At 33.1% G+C, this 25,935-nt stretch overlaps 1 protein-coding gene across 1 annotated transcript in view; it reads right to left on the reverse strand.

Annotated features, from left to right (window-relative positions):
• LOC148305942 (uncharacterized) overlaps positions 1–25,935 on the reverse strand; it is a 52,793-nt gene that overhangs the window by 22,598 nt on the left and 4,260 nt on the right. Inside the window, exons 2-6 of the mRNA XM_088265800.1 lie at positions 19,177–19,530; positions 17,608–17,850; positions 11,834–11,958; positions 10,952–11,051; positions 1,632–1,806 (exon numbers count right to left, since the gene is read on the reverse strand). Coding sequence (XP_088121926.1) covers positions 1,632–1,806; positions 10,952–11,051; positions 11,834–11,958; positions 17,608–17,850; positions 19,177–19,530 — 997 coding nt within the window. The remainder of the gene's footprint in view (positions 1–1,631; positions 1,807–10,951; positions 11,052–11,833; positions 11,959–17,607; positions 17,851–19,176; positions 19,531–25,935) is intronic.

The following is a 25,935-nucleotide window of genomic DNA, read 5'->3' on the forward strand; positions in this document are numbered from 1 at the left end:
TTTTTATATATTTTTTTAGAACAAACAATAAATTGACTCTTTTAACTGCTTTACCTTTTAATATCACTTTTATTTTCAAAACCATACATTTATTACGAAGAAAAATTATTTTACTTTTTAATTCAAAACGAATTATTTTAAGAAGAAGAAAAAACAATGACGTTAAATGTAACCTGGGTTTAAAGATATTTAAAAATCTCAACAAAAGATAATTGTATTAAAACTATGAAGACTAATCTACCCTTATCCATAATTTGCTTAAGTTTTCCACCGGTAGATGTCATAAATAAATTATAATAATATCGAAGACTCAAACCTCTGGGTTTGAGAAAACCTAATGGGGTAGAGAAGGAAAGTATTTTTCTTTGCGTGGAAACTTTATGCTCAGTATTAATTTTCATCGCCAGATGTCATTAGTTTCAAAATTTTTACCATGCAATTCTATAATCACACGATAACCTAATGTATTTTTCAATGTAAGCCACATTTATTTATTATTTAAGGGGTTATTTTAAGCTCAAATTAACGCCAGGTCTAATATTCAGGTTTGCCATTGCTTTGAAAAGCAACAGTTTATCTTTTCTTGATGAGGGGCCTGTGGTTTTCTCAGATGCAAAGAAGTTTCCATGTATAAGCCCCATCATCAAATAACTACTTGAAATACTTGATCATGCCAAGTTTTTCTCGGTCCTCCTCTGTTTCTATTACCAACCACATTCGCCTCATAATTTTTTTCACATTACCAAACCATGTCAACATACCTTTCTTAATTTTATCGACAATGCTTATCTCCGCCTTGCATTCTTTCTTTATATCACCATTTGAACCTCAGTCATACAACGTTTTGCCGCACATCCGTATGAGATAACGTATTTCTACTGCATTCAGTTTACTTTCATCCTTCTTCTTCTTCTTCTTCAAACCCTTATCCTCACCCTTTGGTGCATAGGGCACTGCATCATATAAACGCAGTGTTATCTTGATCGTTAACACATGAAGGAAAGGTGATAAGCCCTCCACATCAGGTACCAGTCCAGGGTAATATTGAACAAGTGTAAGAGTAGAAAATCACTTATATTTATTTGACCCTCCCCGGGAATCAAACCCGGGACCTCCAATATGGAAGTCAAGCTTACTGACCATAACACTACGGAGGTGGACTTTTAATCTAATATAATTTATATTTTTAGCCGTATTAATAATTTTATTTGGGTAATATATCCAAAATTGAACACGGTTATTGGATTGAATTCTACACTAAATTGAATTTGTAGAATTTAATCAAATAACCTTGTTTAATTTTGGAAATACATATTACCCAAAATTTTTAAATGAAATTCTATAAACTGTCTGCAGTTACAATTCAAAAATATCCTTGTTTTAAAATCACTATGAATATTTTATAATATAACTTAATTATAATGTCTATCGGTTTCGAAGTATTAATCAGTCTTGATAAAGAAGCGGTTAGCTTCGAATCCGGTAGACATTATTAAGTTATAATAAAATATTTAAAGTGATTTTAAAACAAAGTTATATTTTAATTATAAAATGGAAAATCACAAAGTTAGTGCTTTAATTATAATTTATAATAAATAATGTATTCATTTACGTTTTCTTTAATAACTGACCTTGTTTTTGAGACCAGGCCACCTCTATGGGCGGGGGCCCGGCCTGGTGGGCGCTCCACAGTACGGCCTGGGGGCCCCACGGAGGGGCGTGTCCCGAGGGTGGGCCGAGGGGGCGCAGCGCCAGGGGAGGCGCCGTCAGGACCCGCGCCTCGGACACGCGATGCCCCCCAATCTCCTGAAATGATCAGTTAGCCCTGATTAACATAATGAAGTCTTTTTTTTTGTCTTCGATCACAATTCGGAGATTGTGAGAGATACGGGTAAAACAAATTCACAACATTTTTAGTGTGTTCAAACACTTGTTCACAAATCTGGGTTTCTCCACTTATTTTACACTTGAGTATTCTGGTTGTTGTGTGGTAGTGTATTTATATTGGCATATCAACATGAAGAAGATGAAGAAGAATGTTGAAATCTAATTATTTTATACAAAATTTCAGAGTGTGTAAAATATTATATTGAATACAATATTTTTTGTATATGAAACCAGCATGGCCAATAATCGGAAGGGAGTAACAATATCCCTATTTACTTAGAAAAACCAACATTTTAAGCACTTCAGATATATTTTACCCTCAAAAAGACCGTTTACCATGAAAAAATATTTGTAAAGTTTATCTCTAACATAGTTTAAGTTAGGCACTTAATTTATTTACGTTGAAATAAAGTAATGATACATAATTTTCAATATGAGGAAATTTGTTGAAAACTGTTCATTACTGCGACTGACATATTGTGTCATGTTTTCATATTAGCATTTTATTTTTAAGAAATACTAAATTCTCAATTTTTTATCGTGTATCTTATAGAAGAATTAAAGACTAAATTAAAAGTTATACATTTTCGCTGAAAGTATTTTAGAAATATTCTATTGTGACTGTTTATAACGAGCCAATTAAAGTTCGCCAACCCGAACTGTGAAAGCTCGATATACAATATGTACGCAACATGCAAGGGTGTCGTGTATACTATTTACTTAGAGAATAATGTGTCAATCATATGGAAAATCTATAAGGAACACTCAATGTCTGGGGATGGTATTCATTATGTATGAATTCACGCAAATTTAAGTTTTGAACGCAATAAAATTACCATATCCTGCATTTTCACATCATATTATTTTTATAAAGGACCATGGTCGCGCATGCCATGTAAAATAAAACGCCTTATTATAGCACTGGACGCTCTCCGACTCTTGGCCCTCCACACAGCGGACATTGCATTTGAGGACTATTACCTCTTTAGTGGTCCCCACATACATCGAAACAGTTCTCGTTCACTAAACGAGAAAAGCTGTACGAAAGGGTTCTCTCGATCTCTAATCTTACCAAAATAGCCTAGGTATCTATGTACATGTAGAAAGAAAGTGAAAAGAAGGAATACTGACTTATTTACTGGTTTGAATTAAATTAATCGGATATAATTAAATTACAAAACAAAACTTTTAGAGGTTTTGAGTTTTTTAGGAGAATCCACCAGATCAGCATTTCTTACAGGACCAATAAAAGGAATGCGGACAATCGTGAACTCTTTTAAGTTATCAGCAAGAAATGGGATTCCAATTTAATAATACAATTCCACAAAATGTTTAAAGAAGTTCGTATATATTCCATTATAGAAAAAAGGGGAAACGGTAATAATAAAATCAAGTAATAAAAAAACTTTTAAATAGTATGTAAATGTGAGATAATAACAATATTTTTTTACAAAATTTTCATAGTGTCTAACGAAATTGCTCTAGTTATTTTTCCAACGATTTATTGTATTTATTTTTAAGTTTGTGGGGTACAATTTTAGGCAAAATATATCAAAGTAAACATAACAATAGGAAATATTATCAATATTTGAAGCATTTCCTTTGACTTTTTTTATGATATGAAACAACCCTATTCAAAATCACAATACATTTTTTATGAGCATAAATGTTTTAATGATATAATATATTGTCGACCAGTTCCGAATCTTAAAGCTTAAGATAAAAATTATAAGTCCTTAGAAAACTGTTTGTTTTAAAAGTGGTCTTCACTGTAATTAAGTGTTAAGTAAAGTTTGTTGCCAAAACTGGGAAAAAACCCATCCCAAACACATGTAAGCAATGGCAGACTAATTTCCATACAGAATAAACGTAATGAATAAGTATTGTATTACATATATATCAATGTTCTTATATTTACCATCTGGAAGGTGCACAAACATGGTGTCAATACTAGAGCTGGACAAAGTATCATTTTTGATTTCGATTGCCGACAGATTTGATTCAGATTTTTTTAAAGTTTTATTTTAATTTCTGATCATTATTCTTATCGAAAAGAAAATATTAAACTCTCCTTTAATAAATTTATCTTCGTATAGTAATCAAGGCACCGATTATAAGCACAATTTACAACATTTATCAACGAATTCGATTTCGAAACTATTCAACTTTACTTCGTGTCAGACGGTTATTTTCGGGGCTCCTCGATCATCAAAAACCGTTTATCGACTGTTGTACACTAGCAAAAAATCACTGCATTGTTGTGCTGTCAAGATATGAATTAATCACTGTGAATAGACAGGTTTTTCATCATTGTCGATAAGTTTCGCAGGCGGTACCAGGGTTCTTTCACGCAGTCGGAACAGACCATGATGTTCAGCGTTGGGGGAGGTCGGTTAAGGGTAGGCGTCGTAACTGGAAGTGAAAATTAGAAGTACTTTGGTTGCTTCTCAGCTGTGGACTGACTTGGTGTGATGCTAGAAGGATATCGATCCAAGTATTGTATACCTTGCGTGCATGAACTGGCTCCTTGTTAGGTCGATAGCATAATTCAACGCAGGGGTATAAAAATTCGTCGACGGAGCATTTAATTTGTTTTTATATAAATTTACATATTAATCAGATTTTTCCGTTGTTTTGTTTTCAGGTAAAATTATATTTGAAAAAAAACACGTTATAAAAATTTTCGTGAGTGCATAAATTCTGGACGTATCCCCCGACATTTATTATAGATGTCTCACAAAAATTAGCAATTTGATGAGATATGGGAGTCTTTGGATATTTATAGGGTTTACGACGTGTTATCGGCCGGCTTAAGTGACAACTCACACTTGTGTTACATTCACCACATTATCACACTCGTGTAACATCCATACCATATGATTTTTTTCTATGTTGTACATACGTTTGCAGCATCCAAATATCCATTAACTTTACGAGTTAAAAGCAATACCTATCGATATTTATGTGAAATAAAAAGCATAATTTTTTTATTTGTAGTGTGATTTTCAAAATTATTAATAAGTACTAGAAGAATTGGACCGTATGCAAGATACTATTAATTATTTTTTTCAAAATAAGATGTACAAAAATAATTTAATTTCAGACGTACTCTTTGGTTTTTGTAAGTAATAGAGGTGGCTAATATCTGCAGTAGCGAATATGTATCACTTTGGTCATCTATTCACTAAGATCGTTAAGAGCTTTTGACATCATGAATCCTGACGTTGTCCTTAAAAAAATCCTAGCGATTTTTCTTAGTCTCTCGCTTTTCTTCATAAAATCTGTACCAATGAGCCTATAAATCAGCTTATCAGTGAATCAGTAAACCAGTGAATAGATCAAGGTTTGTGAACGAGATCTCTCACAATTGGGTTAAGATCCGGTCATTCACGAACGACCCACGTCTATCAGGTAATAGCCGTAACGTTTTAAAATCGGATTAATCATATTAGTTTTACTGTAAAGGTCTTTATATCACTGTGGAGTTTAATTGAGGGTTAGGAAAAAAGTCTTAAACGTTCAAAGATAAAATTGTGAAAATGTGAATTCTAGTGAATTCGAATTATATAATTATAACAAGAAAAATATAGCTGCCCGCTTTAAATATATGGTTTTTCATTGGTGAAATTTCAGAAATTTCTGTATTATTTGTTTAATTGTGCGGAATATACGTTTATTACCCCTGGGATTGCAAAAATAGTTTTCACAATACGCAAATACAATATCTTAATATACGCATACCTACATAGCTAACGCGTATTTAATTGAGTATACAGAATTTCGTAGGTTCTAATAAATCACATTAATCGGTCAGAAAAATATTATTTCATAATTTTTTGTATATACAGGATGAAATAAACGAAAAATGTAACAGAAAAATACGAAAACTTCAGAACCTGCGATAATTTTTCCATGCTTGTATTACAGAGTATTAATATTAATTTTATTTTAATTTTATACAGTATTACCAAGTATTTTAAATATTTTTTTTTACCAAGTATTTTAAATAATATTTCATGCTTGTATTACAGAGTAGTTGACACGTTCTTCTGCACGTACATAAGGTCCTGGGTTCAATTCCCGATAGCTTAATTTATAATGCGATTACAAACTATCAATTTTTATGAAAAATAAGTAAGTTTTATTTTAATTTTATACAGCATTACCAAATATTTTAAATCAATTTTTTTAAGGTAAGGCTAAACGGTTTGTAACTCTCTCCTTATCATTCATGGTTTACTTTGTGTAATAGCACTTAAAGCACTGCTCAAGACTAGTTAAAATGATCGAAAAATTAACTATCGTCTTTTTTTATTTTTTGTTGTTTTTTTTTAAAGGAATAACCCGCAAAGCCTCTACATTAAGAGGCTTGTCTGCAGGTAGTAAGGATTGGAAAAGTTGATGTGAAAAATACATCACAAACACCCAGACTAATTGAAAACAAATATTTCTTGAATTTTTTCTCCACTGGGTGGGAATCGAACTCGCGATGCCAGTTTCGCAGCCGACCTACCCACTACGCCACGTTAAATGTCTAAGCAGTAAAATATTGACGTCATATTAACGCGGTGTTATCTTGATCGTTTACACATGAAGGAAAGGTGATCAGCCCCCTGCTTCAGGTACCAGTCCGTGGTAATATTGAATAAATATTACAGTGAAAAAATCACTTACATTTATTTTACCCTCCTTGGGAATCGAACCCGGGACCTCCAGAACGGTAGCCGAGCGTGCTGACCATTACACTACGGAGGCGGTAAATATAAAAATTAAAATAAAAACTTTATGGATAATGAAAGTAAGTTTTACAAATTTGTTGCATAATAATAAAAGTTCTATAGATCAAAATAGGTACGTGTAGGTGATATATTTATGGTATAAAAGAGTTATCTTTTCAATAAAATAATAAAGTAAAGTATATTGAATTATTTATGTTAAAGTTATGTTACGTTACTTTGTGTAATATTTTTAAAGGTATACCTGAACAAAATGTTAAATTATTATGGAAAATAATTTTAGGAGTGCCAGCGCCGAACCTCCAGTAGAAACCATTGTCGCCCAAAACCTAATATTACCTGACATGGGTTCGTATTTATGTACACATTTTTACTGTTCTTTTTCTGCTACTAAGCCAGACTGAAATTGGGTTGGCCATTTCACAGTCCGGCATTGCATGTCAGATTTACGTAAAACCTCATCCACAGAAAAATCTAATTAGAATCAAACCAATCCGGAGTGAGACAAAAGAGTGCTACAATATAGGGTGTATTTATTTCCCGCGTTATTTTTTTTTAGATTATCAAAATTACCAGATTTTCGCGGTTATTGCGTGATACATATTTGTGCAAATATCGTGATAATTTTGCGAAAATTTTGTAAAATGACACGTAGGCTTTTTCGAGATCGATTCTTTGCGCTTTGCGTAATTAAACGACGCCTCCTGGTCGACTTCATTACAAAGGGAATGACAAGGCGCTGTTACATTTTTGCTTCCCATTGTGTGAACGTCAAATTGTAATTACGACGAAGTTTCAGAACTTTCAAGGGCGATTAGGACTAAAACGCCTTTTCATTGGGAAAATGTAGAGAATATTTTTGTTACTACATTATATATGCATAACGCTACTGCGTATTTAGCTGTTATTCTTGATTAATAAGCAAAAAAATCATTTTCATGTTATATAAAGTATGTACCTACCTGCGTTGATTTTCGCGGCCATTGCTGAAAAGGTAGTTTTCGCAAGTTTTTTTTACCCAATGTTCCATCACTCATCTGATTTAAGCTGTTAAATTGACGGTATCAGACGGAAAAGAAAAAAATGTATATTTTTTCTGTGGCGAAGGAATCACCTTTCCTTCATGTGTCAACATCAAGATAAAACTGCATTTATATGATGCATTGCCCTATGCACCATTGGGTGTGGATGAGGGTTTGAATATATTTAAAGCACTGTTATCACTGCGCTATGATAATATAACACTTTCGTTATCATTCATTTTGTGTAATACCAATTAAATTTAATAAAAAAAAATAACCAATGAAAATAACAAATAACCAATTGAATTAAACTTTAAACTTTAACCTTTTAAAAATATTTCCATTATGATTCCTTAATGTTCTTTTTCTATCTTTAAAAAAACAATAATAATAATTTAAGTTTTATATTAACAGGAGACAGTAGCAATTTCAGTTTAGTCATTTGACCTGATAATGGAATGGTTAGTCCGAAATCAACCATGAAGTGGTATTTTTTAATGATATTACACAAATGAACGATAAATGATAAGGATAATGTTGTAAAACAAAAACTCCATTAGGTCAAAATTGACAGCGAACGCTCTCTTATTTTGTCATCTACTCGATTTATCTTTTTTTTTCTAATTATTGTTATGAGGAAACTTATATATGAATATTTAATAATTTTTGTTAATTTATGATATCACAATTTTTCTAGATCCATCTTTATAAAAATCCAGGTAACGTTTTATATTATTCATTTATTTTATGACGTGCGAGGAAGTTAAGTGTGAAAAATTTCCGTGTAATCGTAAAATGAGTTTATTGAAAAACCCCGCAGCACCTTTTTTACCCTTTCACGAATGTTATAGTATTGGGGTTAAGTAAACGGACGCAGTGTTTTGTAGTTATGGTTTACTATTACCAAACAAAATTGACCTAAATAATAATAATAATAATAATGATATATAAATATATGGTTTAAATTTGCGACAAATGTACTGCGTAAAAATATGACTGTTATATGTATAGTCTGCATTGGAATGATTAAACATAAATTTATTTTATACAGCAAACCCTCCTATTACGTTAGATAGGTACCACGTTTATCTATGGGAACGTTGAAGGGGGTTAATGTTTTTAAATTGTATTTTAATTTTAAATGACTCATTCCAGTCTTTTCCGCTGGTTATAATGTAAAAATGCAATTTAAAAATGAACCACTTATAACATTCCCTCTGATAATGCGGTACCTATCTCAACGTTATAGGGGGTTTTAATGTGCAATATCTCTTAAGGGCGAAAAAACCATAGCATTGATGAGACGTTCACGCGATGTCGCAACGTGCAAACATATGACCCGTCGCACTGTCGCATTGAACTCCCGATGGTCATAGTAATATGCACGTAGTCTACAAATATATTAAAAACTTTAAGGGGGCACACGCAAACTTGATGATTTAGCATCCGATCGGCTGTACGAGAAGCCGGACTTATCTATCCGGTATCTGGGCACAATTAAACTCAGTTTTAAGAAGAAAAAAAGAATTACGTTAAATTGAAGAAAATTAAGTTGCGGGCTACTATTTACTGCGCCTTAACGAACGATAAATTTAATATTATTTCATTTTTTCAAACTTTTTCTCACCCCTGTATTCTTCCGCATCTCAGATTATCACTTTCTCCATCAAATTGTCTTTGATCTATATTCAACGACGATTCGATATTTAAAAAAAGAGAGAAAAATTACATTAGTAGATACTTATCTCACGCTATTTTCTCCATGTCTGCGGTACTTTCTTAATTGTTTCTAGATTACGCGTGATTTTAAATTTATGTAAAATTTCCAGTCAAAATTAATAATTGTTATTATATTATGACTGTTCGTTTCTTATTACTTATATGATTTTTCCTGATTTCAGACCAATATTGGATATACAAAATAGCATATTATTCTCTCAAAACATCGAACAACCATCAAATGACAACTGACATCCAAAAACATTAGGTTATGTGTGTTGAGAGTCAAGAATTTGTTTGGTTAAATTGATCATTAAAAAATATTTATAGAATAGGGAAAATGTTTCTAAATCAAAGATATGCGAGACCAAATTGTGCATCAGTATTATTGGATAATATTTGAGTAGCTCCTGTTAAATTTATTAGTATCTTTTTAAACAGCTTAAATGACATAATGTTGATTTTAAAAAAAACACGGTAATACTTAAATAACAAATTAAGGATTATGTAGCTCATGTCAATTCGGTTCAATTTTTTTAATAAGAGTGAAAGCTATATTAAACAACGGGGCCGAAGTAATATATAATATCAAGTAATACTCGTATATCAAAATTTCTGTCCAAATTATTTAACCCAAATCTGTGAGACCTCTGCAATTTATTACTTAATACATAAAACATGCTATTATCGCAACACGACAGGTCCATTAAACAAACCTACAGGGGTTTATACCCGTGGTGGACTATACTCTGTATTTTCAGCCGGTATTTGTGACTCCCTCCCGCTCGCTAAAAAAACATGCGACCGAGAGAGACAGAATTTGGGTATAAGTTGACCTCGTTATTGAACACGGTCAGCTGCCTGACATTTACATTGAGAATTACAAACTTGTCACAAAGGTAACCTAGAACTTTCAATGTTCAGAATCAACGAATTTCATAAAATAAAGTCAAGTCGAATATCAAATTAAATCGAGACCCGAATAAAAATAACACATATTAATCAGAAATTATAGATATTTTTAAACGATTTATTTTAACGTACCGAAAAACTCAACGATGAAAGTATCATTTTTAGATCAAATATTGATTTAGAATCCGAAAAAGGTAGATAAATATGTTGTAATAAATGGATTTTTATCAGCAAGAGGACAATCCAACCCAAATTTCTGGAAGTGAAGCATAGAGTTGGTAAAGAAGGATGAAAGTAAACTAAATGCAGTTGAAATGCGATTCCTTAGACGAAATGCGGCAAAAATATGTATGATAGATGTTCGAGTGGTAAAATAAGGAAATAATGCAAGGCTTAGATAAGCATTATCGATTAAATTAAGAAAGGTGTATTGAAATGGTTAGGGCATGTGAATCGAATGAATAAAGAAACAAAAGTACAACAAATACATGCGGTGAATATGGTTGGCAATAGAAACAGAAGAAGACCGAGGAAAACTTGGCGTCATCAAGTATTTCAAATACTTGATGACGCCACGGTGAAGAAGAATTCTGAACCAAGTTCTTGATAGTTCAGAAAACCACAACGATCGACATTGAACAATAAGATTCCTCTAAGTTAAAGAGTCAAACTCACCCAATCGTCGTCTTTTCGGAACCTCGAGTCTGCTGTCGGCGGGGGGCGGAAGGGGGTCCCTGGAGGGGGTGGAGGCCGAGACTCCCGGGGGCGGGGGTACCTGCAACCCGTGAGGGAATATAAACTTATGACGTCGATATACAATTAAATTCCCAAAAATTTGTTATGATACTTCATTTATTGTTAGATCAAACTATGGATGAATCTCACGCTCAACGTTGACAACATAAGCCAGCCGTTAACTAAAACGAAGTAAAAAAAACACACTTCAGCTTGGACTTAGGTCCAGGCAAACACATGATAAGTTCAAGTATTCAAGTTTAAAGTTTGAATTAAAGTTTTTTGAAGGTTAAAAATCAAGTTTTCAATGGGTTAAAAATCACCACGGCTGCCTCAAAGCGATACCAAATAAATTAATTTTTAATGAAAATTTACAGGAAAAACAAAAATCTTATGTTTTTTTGTTTTCCATGGAGAAAATGTGGTGAACTCTTTTTAAATTTAAAATCCATTATTGTCGAAGAGGATTTTATTATAAATAATATTATTTTTGGTTCCAATGCTTCTTGATGGATAGGATGGATTTTTTTGTTTTTTTTTTTTTTAACATAGTATAGAAAATGAATAATTTAGGGGGCGCGAAGTAACAGATTGATTAACAAATACACTTTATGTTATTTATTGCTTCCACATTCACTTTTTGGTATGATATGATTAAATTATACATAAAACACCGGTTTTTTATTAACTTGAGTATTATATTGTTAAACTTCAAACCTGTAGATGGAAGCATCTAGTAGTTTCCGTAATTAGCCGTAACAATACAATACTCAAGTGGCAAAAAACAAGCGTTTTATGTATAGTTTAAATAAATATAGTTACTTGTGGTCTTGCGGGGGCTCCGCGTCTCCCCTGCCCGCCATGACCCAGGCCAGGTCGGGGCGCCGCCCTCCGGTCTCTGCGCCCACGCCGGTGCCAGCTCCAGGGCGGCAAAGGCGGGCTAACACCTACATAGAAACAAAGATTACAAATATGTTATCATATAATACCATTAGGTCTCGCAGGGTCCGCATTTAACAGTATGAAGGCTGTCTGGAGATCGGATTTATACTCGGTGAAGACCAAATGCCGCCTATACAATGCCTGCATTGCTCCCGTTCTCTTATACGGCTGTGAAACATGGCACCTTACAAGGGCCCAGAGCAGCCGTGTACTGAGCTTCGAGAATAGGTGTCTGCGGAGAATTTAGGCTTGCGGTGGTTTGACTTTGTGAGGAATGAAGAGATGAGGCGTAGGACGCAGCGAATCTTGGTCACAACTGTCGTCAAGAAAAGGCGATTCAGTTGGCTTGGCCATGTACTCCGCATGCCTCCCGAGAGCCTTAATCAAGCTTGCCTCTTTTACAAGGCATCAGGTTCGCGCCGCCCAGGACGACCACTGCTGACAATTCGTCGGCATTTCTCGTCAGAACTTTGGGACGCGGATCTGACTTAGGAGGATGCGAGGGAGCTGGCAGCCGACAGAAAAGCCTGGAGACAGTTTGTGGAATCCATATGCTCCACCTAGGGAGCGGATATGGTTTAATTAATTAATTATAATATCAAATTAGAAATATGTTATCATACAATCAAAATTTGCAGAACCTGTGTGCAAAACCCATCATGACGTATGGGATCGAAAGTAAAGCGGACACCGTTGGCACAAAAAAGCGCTAAGAGTGTCAGAAAAGAAGCATATCTGGCAAGAGACTACGAGTCAGAATAAGAAACGCCAGGATAAGGCAAATATGCGAGATCGGAGATGTCGTCAGGCGGGCGAAGAGACAATGGTATGCGCATGTGAGCTTTTTTAAACTTTGAAAATATGAATAACTTTAGTTATAGGAATGAAAAACATATATATATTTTTAATAAAATTAAAAATGTGATCGAAAAGTCAATTAAAAATGAAAAGCTTCACATGTTAGCCAATTCTTTTGAAAGTATAGATTTATTTAATATATTGTTATCCACCTGTAAGTAATAAGTCTGTACTTTCTCAGCATTTCTTCTCCGTGTTTTAATGGATAAATTTAATCGTTGTGTTTCACTCTCTCTCGCTGCTCGCTGATAGTGTGTGAAGGAGAAGTGTATTTATTTACCAGTGCTTACTATTTGTTATTATATTATTATTTTGTATTTAAGACTTTTTGTTTCTCTATTAGTGTATTTTTATATTAGATATCGTATAAATATATTATGTTAAAGGCATTAGCCGATCAATAAATAAATAAATGAAAGGTTTTTCCAAACGCTAAAAAATACCTGGTTTAACAAATCAATAATATAAAAATAATATAACATGCTGCGCAGATTTAGCTTATATACATAAATATATCTTATATTCATGAAGTTTATTGCTGAATTATTGAGTGAATTATTTTGAAAAATCGTCTGACTTAGATAATCGACGTAGATAGAGAGTAAACAGCCCTCTTGAACAAAGTTGTCAGGTGCTCAGCTCCGATAAGGCGAGAGCATGACGTGCATAATTTAGGTGCTGAGGAGGGAGTAATGCCCTCGTACGCTAATAAAATACTTGGAAATAAAGTTACAAAAGAAAACTCAAATTGAAATTTTCAGTATTTTCCGATGACTCATGGATCTGAAAGGTTGAGAATAAGTCATTTCAGGTCTTAAGAATTTTACTTACACAGAAAAATTACGATAAGAATGGCGTCATTAACGATGGTAATTTAACACTTTTGAATGAAGAAAGGAGCTTACATAGTGCATATTTTTAAGGTTAACAGAATAAAGTATCAATGTAGAGAAATTTAAAAATTTATTTTTTCAATGTATGAAGATGATAATAGTATTTCGTACTCTCATTCAATTTTCACATGAACTATCATCTACGTGTATAAATGTAAGTGCAGACTAGCCATTTTTACTAGAGGAAATTCAACTTTGGTCATGGGTCAAAATTTGAGATAGTTTTAATGACGATTATAGATAATTTCCTTGCGTATGTTTTTTACACAGTATCATCTTTGTTTATAATACATGCAATCAAGATTTTAATTCCTTAATAAAAATGTTAAATAAATTGCATTTTTATAAACCGAATTTTTTTTCTCTCATTTTTCACAAAACACCCAATAATTCGAACGATCCACTGCACGATTTTCGTTCAAATTAGCGAGCTGGCACAATGATTGTATACTTAAACTAATGTTTGACATTTTTTATTTGAGTACCTATCTCTCAAATCGTCAATTCAATGTGTCATTATGAGCCAAGTACCTACACTGTATGGATATATTTAGATACATGCTTATATATTATTTTATCGCATTTACTGGAAGGCATCGTCGATACTAAACTACGTTATAAGTATCTACAGTAGCTATGCCGTGACGTTAATATGTATTACTTTAGGGAAATTGTTCTCGGAAGTGCTGCAGTCAGCTAGTGAATCCACGATACTCAGTCTAATATAATCCATGTAAGCAATATGTTACTATGCACTGTGTAAAATGTATTGTACATACGATGGGTAGTAGCAGCGCTATAATATACTGGCAAACTGCACCTCTTATGAAATTATGACGGTGAATTTACATACACGCAAACATGACTGCAAAATACTTCAAAAATATTCAAAGCTGCAACATTTTTTTTCCAGGACCAGTGTAGACTAGATTTAAATTGTGGATTCGTTGTGATTTTTCGGCTACTATGCAGAAAACACATTTTCTTTCATGTCATATTTCTGAAGAAAAAAAAGAAACTGTCGTTTGATTATTCTATTATGATGATCACTGTATTGTTCGTAACACTTTATTTGCTTAATTTTTTAAAGAATTTCCTAAAATACCATGCAAATTTGTACTACTAGCAAAAAAAGCACATTTTAATAAAAACATTCATAATTTCTATACCAATCGTTTGATTATTATGATTTTTTCAATGAATACTCACGACGTAAAATAATATTTATGATTTAACATGTGGCAGTTGAAATTATGACCAAAAAGTGTCGCATTGTGATTCATTCTGGAAACATTTCGTATTAATTAAAAATATTCTCTTCTAAATGTAACATTTTCACAAATATTAATGCTTATTAATTTTTTATTTTATTTTTAGTTTGTATTAAATATCATTTTTAAATGAATCGTTCAAATTTGAAATCTATATGGTGATTTGCATAATTGTGAGAATTATTTCCAGTACGTAGGGTAGAAAAACCGACTAACCGGTGTTTGGTCGTTTACGTTTGGTAGCGAAAAGCCGACTAGTCAGTTTTTTTGTAGTTAATGTGTTAATTCGTATGATTTTATGGCACTCATTTAATTTGAGATAGTATGATTCTGTTATCGGTAAATTGAAAAGTTAAATCTTGAGACCCTACTGAATGATAAATAAGATAATCGATGTTTTCTCATCAATGCGCCAAATTTATCGTCATACATGATATTATTTTGTAACATCTCATCAAAGATGAGGAAGAATATGGAGGTCTGGGCATTTACGGGGCTGACGACCGTCATAGGCTGGTTTAAGTGATCACTTTACACACGTGTAACATTCACCAATTCTACCCATTATTGACAACCAAACTACTCAAATTCTTGAAAGTTCTATATAAATTAACCAATTTAGAAACCTTGTTCTCGAATCACTAGAACTTCACTAGAGACATCTATTGGTGAGATGTAAAGAAGCTTTATTAAGCAGAAACTCTTATATTAGTATGTGAGGTCCGAATCCTAGATTATAATCACACACATGAGAAACGCCAGAAAATACGATTTTCATTTTTATTATTTAGCTTATAATTTGACCAGATAATTTATTTACAACATTTTGAGTGTGTCCAAATACTTGTTCTTGTGAACAAGTATTTGGACACACTCAAAATGTTGTCATACATGATATTGAAAATTATCTCATCATTCTTAATATATTTAAATGTCTCAACGTGGCATCTTTTTACACGAAGGGATTACAAGAACTTTAGGCAATCACACGCCTAAGTATAAAGTGATCACTTAAGACAGCCAATCCAGGCCATAAGCCCTGTTATTCATACTTGTACTTTCCTTTATTTAGGTGAAAACCAATTTGGTCTATAATCTAGACTGCTTTATATCCACTGCGATACGGAAGCCAGCCTTAACCTTATCCTCTGAATAACAACTTCCTTTTGGCGGAATATCGCCCTCCGCATTCCACCCTGTCGTGTGTGAGTGTCCTTGACCAGGCTCGGCATTGGTATTATTTAGTCAGTAGCGGCCGCCCGCTATACGAGTAGAGCCAGTGTATAACGTAGTTCTACGTCGCAGTTCCACCGTTCACAGTTCCACACACACATGGGTAACTAGCGACTGTGATTTGTTTGAACGGAAGCTCCCAGAGGTCAGCTCAAGTGTGACAGGCATGTCAACGTTGGGAAGTGAACCTTATTACGGCTTGACGTTGTAAACAAGGACAGTTTTGTCAGGCATTTTGCATTTACAATAAAATGACGTCATTTTACGAGGCGTTTTTATTAGTTTAAGAATGCGTTTACTGTTTTGCAATGCCTTTTGCTAGTTTTATTTAATTTTGAACAAAATATTGCTTTCTTATTTATGTTTTAGTCTTGTTTATTTCTTACTATTGTTCAGATTATGTTTTATTAATATCTTCACTGTACCTATTCCACTTTTTGTTTTTGCTTTTTTGTATTTGTTTCTCATTTGTTTATTTCTTAAACAGTAATATCGTAAAGTGAACCTTATTACAGACTTGATGTCAGTTTTTGTCAGGCACTTTGAATTTACAGAGAAATGACGAAGCTTTTTATTAGTTTGAGAATGTGTTTATTGTTTTATATTTTACATTTTGCGCTGTGTTAGTTTTGTTTATTTTATTTTTAAAAAAAAAAGTGTTAATTTGTGTTTCAGTTTGTTTATTTTTAACTTTTATTCTGACTTTGTGTTGTGAAATTAATAGAAAATGTGAAACAAAATTATATGGCTTTTTTACTATGAATTTATATTTAAAAGGTTTCAATATCCCTCTGTCACTACTAATCTTAATAAATATAAGTTTGTAAAACCACCACCAAATTTTCTAGAAGTGCCCCGGTGTCGGGAGTGAAAGGGATTAATAGTTAGTTTAAAAACAAACCAAAAACATGGAAAAGTACTTTTTTTCTAAGCCCACTATCCACCCGCAGCGGTTCAAGCGTAAGTCCTGGGGGACTAGAGGAATAAGTTTAATTCATTTTTAAGGAATAAAAAAATAAATATAAAAAACATATGTACATTTATAAAAAAAAAAACATGGCACGATCAGGTATGCCATATACATGAAAGTGGTCAGGTCAGTAGTCGTAATAATCGGTGGGTATGTGTGGTGAGATGCATGAACGTGGAAGAGGCGAAGAATGTTTGCAAAGACAGAGTGGTGTGGAGTTCTATTCTCTCTGCCTACCCCTGTGGGGAAGCGGCGTGATGATTAGTTAGTTAGTAAAAACTATATGCATATTAATGAGGGGGGAGGAGGATGTATGGACAGAGGCCGACACATCGTCCCCACCCCTCAGGATCCATATGCCCATTAAAAAAAGAATACAGAAGAAGAAAAAAAAAGTACTTTGTACAAACAAATCAAAGAATAGCTCACTGCATCGTACAGCCTGTCTCCGTCCTCGTGGTCAGCCGCTTCGCTGTGCACCGCCGCCAGCACCGAACGCGGGGAGCTGAGGCGCGCCAACGCGGCCAGCGCGTCCAGCGCCGCGGCGCGCACGCGGCGCCGCGGGCTGCGCGCGCACGCCGCGCAGCGAGCGCACGCCCACTGCACGCGCACGCCCGAGCACGGCAGTGTGCGCGCCGTGTGCGCCACGGCGCGCAGGGCGCCCGCACGGAGCTGAAATGTTAAATATATTTAATTTTTGACATCTCGACATTGATTTTTTTTAAAGGAATTACCCGCTTAGCCTCTATTTAGAGGCTTGCCTGCAGGTAGAATAGTTAGGAAGGTATATCGCTCACTCCTTTCAACAACGTCAAATATCAAAATACTTGATTTTTCAGGAGATCGTTTTCAAATTTAAAAAATTTAATAAAATGTATTAAAAATAAATTTCAAGCCGCTTATTGAACTTTTTACTGTGCAACAGATCTTTTTAGGTAAAGCCTGAATGTTTTTTCTCCATCTGAAAAATATTTAGTATATTAAAAAATAATTCAACGATACCTTTTCTTCAAAATGTAAAAACAAAACTTTCTGCCCTGTAGCGGGTAAATGTTAAGTTTAAAATATGCCGCTTTTGCTGGGATAAAGTACACTTTCTGGGCTTTCCGAAAACATGCACAAATGAAAATTGATGAATTTTGATATATGTTGAAAGGAGTAAGCGATATGTGAATTACAAACACCCAGACCAATTTAAAATTAATATTATTAATATTTCACTTTGCAATTAGCGGGAAACGAACCCGCAACGCCAGTTTTGCAGTAGACCGTCTACCCAACGACGCCATGGCGCCTGCCTGATGATATAAAATATGGATTTGCGTACAAGTATTTGGACACACTCAAACATTGATAATAAAAGTAACTGGTCAAATAAAGCAATTTTTTAAAATAAGCTCCATAAAAATTAAACTATTGTTTCCAAGCAAGTACGCAATGTCAGTTTATTGTAACGTCCAAGTACGTAATAATAAACTGGCGTTCGGATCTTGTATATACTTATATCCAAATAAAATTCTATAAAAATAAGTTAAATGGTTGTTAATCATGGGTTAGTCATGTAAATGCTGTAGGTATGTCACCTAATCAGCCTATGACAGGTCATAAGCCATGTAAATACCGAGACTTCCACATTCTTCCTCATCTTTATTGAGATATAAAAAAGGCCAAACTGTAACAATTAAAAATTATAGCTTTTACGTAAATGTTTAATACATACTTGAATTGTAATTGCAAGAATATTTAAATAAAGTTTCATTTTTAAGTTTCAGTATGAAAATAAACTTTTTTGGTGTTATTAAACTATTTTTTTTAATTTTTAAATTTAAGTCTTATTTAGTTAATACCTCTACAAATTTCTTAAAATATATTGCGACACGTGTTTCGATGCATCCCGCATCATCTTCAAACACCGTTTGTGAAACTGAAGTAAGGCACATTGAATGGTGAAGAGGAGGTAGGGGCTGTTTCTTATTTTTAATTTTTAATTTTAACCACCTTTGTACTCCTCCAGTGGGGACTATCTTCATCCAGCAGGGCTTCCAAGAGCTCCTGTACGGGCAGGCGCCGGCCGAGCTCCGCGAGCAGCGCGGACGCCCTGGGGCCCTGCGCCGCCGCGGCGCCCGCCAGGGCCGGCAGCGCCTCGCGCAGGGCCGCCGGGCGCGCGCCGCGCAGCAGGGCGCCCAGCGCGCGCGCGCCCGCCTCGCCCGCGCGCCCCGGCGCCCGCGCCAGCGCGCCCAAGCGCCCGCACAGCGCGCGCACCTGCGGCGCCGTCAGCGCGCCGCTCAGGCCCGGCTCCGACAGGCGCGACGTCAGGCGCTCGAGCGTCAACAGGGCGCCGCGCTGCCCTTCCTGGAAAAGAGAAATATAATTAGTACAAGAATTCTAAATACTACATAGAACTATAGATAAGAAAATGGATAACATAATAGGATATACTAATACATATTACTTTAGGCCTTACTCGCAAATACAGAGTTCAATCAACGCCCGACCACGGAAGAGTCACACGTTCGATTTCTTTTTAAATAATGTGTATTGGATATCTTTTTTTTTATATTTTAGAATATATAAATATTGAAAAAATAATTTTACATACATTTTGAACTCACCTTTCATAACTCTTTTCTATTCAAAACCATATAATTATTTCGAAGAAAAACTTATTTTCAATGCACAAACGGTATTTTAAGGAAAAAATCAATTGTGTAAAATGTTACCAATTGTGTAAAATGTAAAAATGTTTAAGAAAATTAAGTTGCGATTTAACAAATACCTTAATATGATAAAAAATACTTTAAAACAACATTGTACGAGTATGCTCAAGTTTTGTACTGACATTTCTTGGCGGATGTGCATTTTATACAAAAAACATCTTAAATGTTTCATTGCTTTATTTAAGTTAGCTTTTTCTGCACAAATTTTATTTGTGTAGCGACCGGTGATGATGACATACCAGTCTGATAATGTCGGTAACGACGAAACCCAATCACTAATAAATTCAAATAAAAGTGGAAAAATCTAAATGGTTGTTTTATTGTAATTATAACTTTGTATACTATTGTGTGGGATAAATATGTTTTTAAATATGTGGAATTAAATTTCAAAGAATCTACTATATTTATATAAAGCAGATTCTTTTAAAATAACATACATATCAACATTACTCACAAAAGTATACAAAGTCGTATAACAAAACAACAAATACATATTCAATTTTTTTCACTTTTATTTTACCTGGAAGAGGGACGGGAATATAACTTTAGTGGTAAATAAATAATATCATAGTCGTACAGGAGAAAGTGACCAACTAACAAAACGTAAAATTTTCAGGAAGGCCATTTAAATCGCTTTTGCTTGGCAAGAAAATAAACATCAATGCATTTAGTTATTTTTAACAAGTCAATAAATTATACTTCCAAGTTTAAAATCCTTTAGGATTTTTTTCAGGGCAATATTAAGGTAGTAAGATATCAAAAAGTCAATGATCAGGTTTTTGTAAAAAATGCACTTGGTCACTTTCTCCTGTGTGACTACGATATGTTAGAATAGTTAGTAATCTTCTTTTAATATTTAACTGTTGATACGATTTAATTTTTTAGAACGAATAAGTAAAAATAGCGACTGTTTGATTAACAGTGTCTGAGTGTACTGTACTGAATCGATTTATTTTTCTCTTCTTTATATTATAACTCGAATAATAATACTTTTATTCTAAAAATCATTCGATTAATTCCACATTAATATTATCATAATTGAAATATTCAAAAATTTAGTCAAGAAACATGCAAAGTGCATATTGAGGATAAAATTGAACATATACGAGTATGTAGATGTAAACATTCGTGCTTCGTTTTACTATATTTAAAATTCTGGGCAAATAAAACTCGTCAACATTCATTCGAGTACAATTCAAATTTATGATTCAAACATACATAAATTTTATTTTGTTCATGCATCATTTCTTGCATTAAAATTCCAGATTGTGGTCAATGCTCGTACATTATAATGGATTATGCAATTCTTTAAAAAAAATGTACGTAAACATTTATAAAAGTAATATTTATGTACGAAACGAAATATATTCGTGGCCCACGCGAAGTATTCAGCGGCTTTAAGTCGTAAAATCTGTATCAATGGAGAAGTGCAAGTAATTTTACAAACAGGTCTCATCAATAAAAGAGTTAAAGTACCTATATTAAAAAAATAATAAAAAATGCAATTGTTAAAATCGAGATTCTTATTAGATGTAGGAATTTATAGATATAAGAAAATGGAAGTAAGATATATTGTTTTTACACATGTTTTACGATTTGTTACTGGCTGATTTAAATGATCACTTTATGAACTGTTTAACATTCACCATTCTACCCATCATTGGCAACCTAACCCACCATTTTCAAAAAGATCTAAGTACAAGATGGGCGCTGTAGCGTAGTTGGGTAGATATTTGACTGCAAAACAGACTACTTTGATTCCCGCTATTTGCTAAATGAATTGAGTAAATATTTATTTTTAATATTTACTGAACTAACGATTTTCAAAAATGTCACTGAAGGTTACATGAAAAAAATTATCAAATTATTTTATAATGCAAAAAAATATATTTATTTAAAAAAGTGAAATTGAAAATAAAATAAAATGAATAAGAATTAATTATTTTTTGTGATTTTTTATTCCTAATGATTCGATGGAAACATATTTTTGTTAAAAAATATTTTTCTTTGAAAAATTTGAAACGAATAATTGACATCGATTGACATTGAAGGAAACGTTTGGAAGGCCTGTATTTTATTGGGTTAAAAATTCATTTGTTAAAATAAAGCATAAATACTTACCCAGTAAAAAATAAAATGGACAAATATTACCACATTATGACTGCTGAATCATTTAATGAAATTTAAAACTAACATTTTCATCTCACCAATAGATGTTTGTAGTGAAGTTCTAGTTATTCAAGAACAATGTTTCAAAACTGTTTAATATATATAGAACTTCCAAGAATTTCAGTAGTGTAGTTGTCAATACTGGGTAGAATTGGTGAATGCTACACGTGTGTAAAGTGATCACTTAAACATCCTATGACGGTCGTCAGCCCCGTTAATGCCCAGACTTCCATATTCTTCTTCATCTTTGATGAGATGTCAAAAAATAATATGAAACATAAATAATATTGACAATAATGCATTATTATTCATTTTAAATAAGAGGCTCAGTGCTACTAAAATTATACGTTGTATTTAGTAGAAATTGTATAAAAAAATTAATATAAAAACAATTTATATTAATTCTACCCCAAGATATTTCCTTGAAAGGTATTCTTTCATACAACCTCAAGAATAAAAAAAACATTATTTTTAACTTATTGAAAAAAAAACCCCTAGTTTATTTAATGAGTTTATCATACGAGTATTCTAGTTTCTTGAATCAAGTGTCGCGGTTTTTTCATCCCTGTCAGTTATTATTTTGTAACGCCTGTTATTATTTTGTAACCTGACCTTCATGTGTCACATGCTTCCGTTTCTCCGGTATATGTACAGGCTTATAAATAACGTATTGATAATAATAGTAGCCATATTGATATAGACTTGATAAGTTGAATATTTGCATCTAGAATTCTAGCTTTGGAACTTATTTTCATTATTACGATTACATGGATTGTGTGGTTTAATTAGGCATTTTTACAGATATATCAACAGAAGTAAGGCAGTGAACTCGCATGCGCAATGATTTTTATCACAAGGTTTTTTTTTTAATTATCAGAGTAAATATAAATGTTCAACCATGGGTAGAATAGAGAATGTTTCTTTGTTGGATGACACTCCAATAAATAATTAAATACATGTTTATAACATCGTTTAGCATTTTCACCGTAGCTTTGTTTTCGGATAAATTTGTAAAAAAAATGCCTTCATGTAACTTTTATACTCACTAATGGTGAATAGGGCACGGCATAGAATCGACGTAGCGTGAACCTCATTGTTAAGTTTTAACTGGTTTTAACATAAGTTAAAAAAATTCAAAATGATATTTCCGGGAATCTCCCAATATGTAAAATAATTTAGGAATAATCTTAAATACATTTCAAGAAAGTTTCTGATAATAAAAAAAACTAACTTAATTCAATAGCAGATGGTGCCGAAGAAGTAACATACTCAAAATGTTTTCAATTGAAGCTTCAAAATAACTTAATAACCGAAATTTGAGTAGTGTGATTTTCAATCATGGATAGAATGGTGAATGTTACACGTTTAAAATGCGATTACTTCAGCCTATGACAGATCGTTAGCCCTGTAAATGACCAGACTTCATTCTTCTTCATTTATATTGAAATATTAATGGAAAAATCTTGTTTTATGGAGGCATTTTAGGAACCATTCCAGAGTTGTATAAAATAAATATAATAGTGTTAAAGTCACTCATAATTCATTTAAAACATGAGTGACTCCCCTCCACCCCGAAAATCGAACCCGGGACCTCATATACGGTAGCCAAATTAACTAACCACAAATTTACGTAGGCGGTAATAATGACAACTATCTACCTAAATATTTTCTGTCGGCGCTTAAGCCGAATATTTTGTATAAATACTTTTTATGGTATATTTTTCTAAAGTAAACTGGAAGGAATGGAAAGTCCAATTAAATTATACAGTTACGGTATATTCTTCTGAAGTTAACTAAAAGGAATGGAAAGTCCAATTAAATTATACAGTCCGCTATCGGAAAGGCAGTATTCGCAATGAACAGCGCCGTCCTGTACCCCTAGGACGGAAGCAAGAGGTGTGGCGCAATTTCCCAGCAGGTAAAAGTGACCCCGTTGCCAACCCCGCCACAATTAACCCCATTGCACGTCTTGCCCAAGCGCTGGAACCCACTAGAACCTACAATCGATATGCCGGCATGTAAATATTACGATGCAAGCCGTGCGTCATGCCGGTCGGCCCTTTCACGAAGCTGAAATACTTTTCAGTTTTTAGCTTTCAGCTGACCCCGTATCGCCGTTCCGTGACCAGATTCAATTTGCCACTTTCTACCCCAAAAGCGGACAGTATAACGCCGTTACATATTCAAAAAGTTTATCCAAATATTCTACGGATAATATTATACTCGAAAAACGCGAATTGCTTTTAGCCATTTTGATATTAATAATATAGAAGAATAATTCGAAAATATGTTGATAATAATGGAATATGTAGAATACATGTAAATATTTCTAATGACCTAAATCAATATAAAAGGGGTGAGTGGCCACGTATGTAAAGATATTAAAAGTCCACTGGAGATTTATAAAGAATAAAACACGTATAAACTAAAAAAAAAATTGTACACATAACTAGTTATTAATGATGAATTAAATACCATTTTTTTATTTAAAAATGGGGACTTTTCAATTACCAAAATAAATTTTTATTACATATAAGAAAACCGATAGAATTCTAACTGAAATATTTAGATATTTTTTTCCAGCGAAATTTATTCTAAATGTTGGAAAAACATTAATTTCTTGTTCGAAAAATATATATTTTTTTAAAGTTTTGTACTGACACTTCTTAGTGGAACTGCATTTTATAGAATAAAATAACGACTGTAGTTGTTACAACATAAATTTTATTTGACTAGCGACCGGGTGTTGCCGTAACCATCAATAATGTCGGTTATGACGAAAACTGGTTGCTGGTCATATAAAATTATTGCGGAAAAACCATGTACATATGAAGTTGTTATTTTATTTAAAAAATATTAAATTAACCCTGTTCCCCATTTCGCAAACTTGAGGTCAGAATTGAAATCTGTTATACCCATAAAATAATTAACACTTTGGCACGCCTCGGAAAGAAATCCACCAAATTTGGGATGTCGTCTTTCGAAAAACATTGGCGTCACGCTCTTTAATCGTTTTTCCTAGCCTTTGATTTGAAAAATTATTTTATTTTAAAAATATTAAATTAACCCTGTTCCCCATTTCGCAAACTTGAGGTCAGAATTGAAATCTGTTATACCCATAAAATAATTAACACTTTGGCACGCCTCGGAAAGAAATCCACCAAATTTGGGATGTCGTCTTTCGAAAAACATTGGCGTCACGCTCTTTAATCGTTTTTCCTAGACTTTGATTTGAAAAACGGTTTCATGTATTCATTTCAGTTTCCGTTTTATCCTGAAGGTTTTCGATAATGATTACTTTTTTCGAGCTTATCCTGTAAAGAAATTCTATGACTTTTTTGTTGTTGTTGCTATGAAATTAATTTGAAAAGAGAAACTATACCGATAGGTGTAGGCATTAAAATTGAATAAATGAATATAAAGTTTTGAAAAAATCCTATATTTGTATTTATATTTTTATTTTAGTATATTTTATGCAAGTTACTAGTGTTTTTACCCGGCTGTGCCCTGTGTACTTTGGATTATTGTATGGAAACTGTATGAATAAAGATAAGATTTTTAACTACAGACAGTAAAAATTGTAGTAAGTTTCTTGATATATTATATATTCCTTCTCCTTCCCGCTAAATCTATTATTTTATACCATACCCTTTTTTTAAATCTCTGAATGTTTTTTAATAGTTTTATACAATAACATAAATTGGCTTTTTTTAACGTAACTATTTGTTAATGCAATGTAATGTTTATTATTGTTAATGTAACTATTGTTTAATATATAATTTTTTTATTTGTAAATCTGTACGATTCCCGAAGAAATAAAATAAATAAATAATAAATCTTGTGATGTTTTTTGTTGAGAAAGATCGATATG

Source organism: Brachycentrus maculatus, unplaced genomic scaffold, assembly GCF_059751285.1.
Source record: "Brachycentrus maculatus isolate JH-2025_06_01 unplaced genomic scaffold, ASM5975128v1 h1tg000258l, whole genome shotgun sequence".
Taxonomy (NCBI): Eukaryota; Metazoa; Arthropoda; class Insecta; order Trichoptera; family Brachycentridae; genus Brachycentrus; species Brachycentrus maculatus.